Genomic DNA, 2,500 nt, shown 5'->3' with positions numbered 1-2,500 from the left:
ATCATTGTTTTATATATCCTAAGTAAATTCTTGTGTATTTTCAAAACTGGGATTTTCCATTTATTCTGGACATAATGAAACTCAGCTTGAAAATAGTTGACTACAAAGTAGGTAATAGTATTCAACCCTTGAACTTTTTTACAAAATCTAATTGATTTTTTTTTTTTGCAGGGTGTCATTCATAGAGACATCAAGTCCGACAATGTCCTCTTAGGTAAAGATGGATCTGTCAAGGTGACAGATTTTGGATTCTGTGCTAATATTTCAGGAGATGAGAAGCGTCAAACAATGGTTGGAACACCTTACTGGATGGCACCAGAGGTAAACTTTTTTTTTTTTTTTTTTTTTTTTTTTTTTTTTTTTGAAACTGCAAGAATGCTTCCTATTGGTATCAGAGTTATGTATTTTCATTTCAGTCAAAATATGTGTAAATATTTTAATTTTACTGATTCCAGGTAGTGAATAGAAAGCAGTATGGGAAGAAAGTTGACATTTGGTCCCTGGGCATTATGGCTATAGAGATGATTGATGGTGAACCACCATATCTGAATGAAACACCATTACGTGCACTTTACCTTATTGCTTCAACTGGAAAACCTATTGTAGCATCCTGGGACAAGCTGTCACCTGAATTTCAGGTAGATTTTTTAATATAATTTTTGTTTGTATATATGCGTAGGGGATGGGAGTTTTCTGGAATCATGTGAATCTGTATCAGTCAATCATATATTGTTTTCAGTATGCATCTCAGCTTTCAGCACAGTGTTGTTAATGTCTGTTAAAGAAACTGCTAGATGCATTTTTTCCTGAAGTTTTTGACGAAGCATTGGTTTTATCTTGCTTTAGATTTGATCTACTGCTTTATCAGACATTGTTGCTCTCTTTTTTTCTGCCCTGTATCTATCTGCCTTGTGCAAGTTGCTGTCTTGCTTTGCATATGATCAGCTTTGATGAAGACATGGAAGCAGATTATTTACAAGGGATAAATGATGTTTGGTAAAGGGGAAGAAATAAAGATAGAGCTGATATAGGTAGTTACTTACTTAGTAATAAGTAAAAACATTTTCCATTAAATTTACAATGAACTTTTGAAAGAGTGGCTATTGAAGAGGTACCAAACCATAAGAGGGAAACTTGATTCTATTGTCAGTTACTGACCCTTTCTCTACCTGACTATTGTATATAATTTATTTAATCTGAATTTATAAAAGGCACTGCTCACTTTTGTTATCATCATAGATAAACATGTTATCTTAGCTCCTGTCATCACTTGATATCTAAACCATGAACTGATAAGATTTCAGAATAATATTACCTATACCTTTATATCACTTTTTAATCATGACTCATTTTTTTTACAAGGCAGTTTTCTCAAGCAAAGAATTTGCTTTATTTACTCCACTCCCCCCAATCAGAATTACTGATCAATTGATCAAGAGAGTGTGTGGAACCACAGCTAACCTTGTTCCCAAAGAAAGATAATCGGATTATAATTCCCATTTTCAGATCACCTATCCTGGTAGTGATGTATTTAATAGTGTGTGGGAAATGTAATTATGGATTGTAGAAAATTAAATTTTAGATATTGGAAATAGTAAATCCGACTAAAACTTCAGTTTTCAAATTATATATATTCTGGTATTAGCATAACTAATTTTGTGTATGAAAGCATAATTATGAATTGATGAAACTGTAAGCTTAAGAAGCACATGCAAGTACTTAAAATTGTCAGCCATATGTTAATATTGATTACAGATAATGATAGAGCCCTGCAAGTTTTATGATTACAGCTTGGGAGGGGACAGTGCCTCCTATATAACCAGGTTTAATGCCTTATCGGCTATTAACTCATTCACCTTGGCTTTATATACTGTCTACAGTAGTTTTTTTGTGAATTTTGTTGTATGGATATAGCCTGATTTCTCAACTCCACCAACCTTACACACAGTATTTGTGTTTTTTTTTCCAAACATTTTTGATATCAATAATGTTAATATTCAAATTGATATTAAAGGTTATTAGAATACTAATAACAAAAATGAAGGTGAATGAGAAATTAAAAAAGGACCGGTAAACAGGTGAGATATGTAGGACTACTAATTGATTCCTTTGTGACTAAGCACTTTCCGACTAAGACAATCGATAATGTAATATTATGGTGGGCATGGCGTCTACTCTTGCTATCCAAGATGATTCTGTAGAGACTCTCAAACTTGCACAGGCACACACACACGCACATGCACATGCACATGCACACGCATATGCACATGCACAAGCACACGCATATGCACAAGCACACGCATATGCACATGCACACACATATGCACACGCATATGCACATGCACACACATATGCACACGCATATGCACATGCACAAGCACACGCATATGCACAAGCACACGCATATGCACATGCACACACATATGCACACGCATATGCACATGCACAAGCACACGCATATGCACATGCACAAGCACATGCATATGCACATGCACAAGCA

General features: G+C 34.6%; 1 protein-coding gene across 1 annotated transcript in view; it reads left to right on the top strand.

Moving 5' to 3' along the window:
• Positions 1–1,441, top strand: part of LOC113816957 (serine/threonine-protein kinase PAK 2) — a 4,465-nt gene extending 3,024 nt beyond the window's left edge. The window contains exons 4-5 of the mRNA XM_027368949.2: positions 172–321; positions 456–1,441. Of these exons, the coding sequence (XP_027224750.2) occupies positions 172–321; positions 456–656 (351 nt within the window). The 3' untranslated portion in view covers positions 657–1,441. The remainder of the gene's footprint in view (positions 1–171; positions 322–455) is intronic.
• Positions 1,442–2,500: the final 1,059 nt, after the last annotated feature.

This window comes from Penaeus vannamei, chromosome 21 (genome assembly GCF_042767895.1).
Source record: "Penaeus vannamei isolate JL-2024 chromosome 21, ASM4276789v1, whole genome shotgun sequence".
Taxonomy (NCBI): domain Eukaryota; kingdom Metazoa; phylum Arthropoda; class Malacostraca; order Decapoda; family Penaeidae; genus Penaeus; species Penaeus vannamei.
This window is presented reverse-complemented; position numbering and strand designations above follow the sequence as displayed.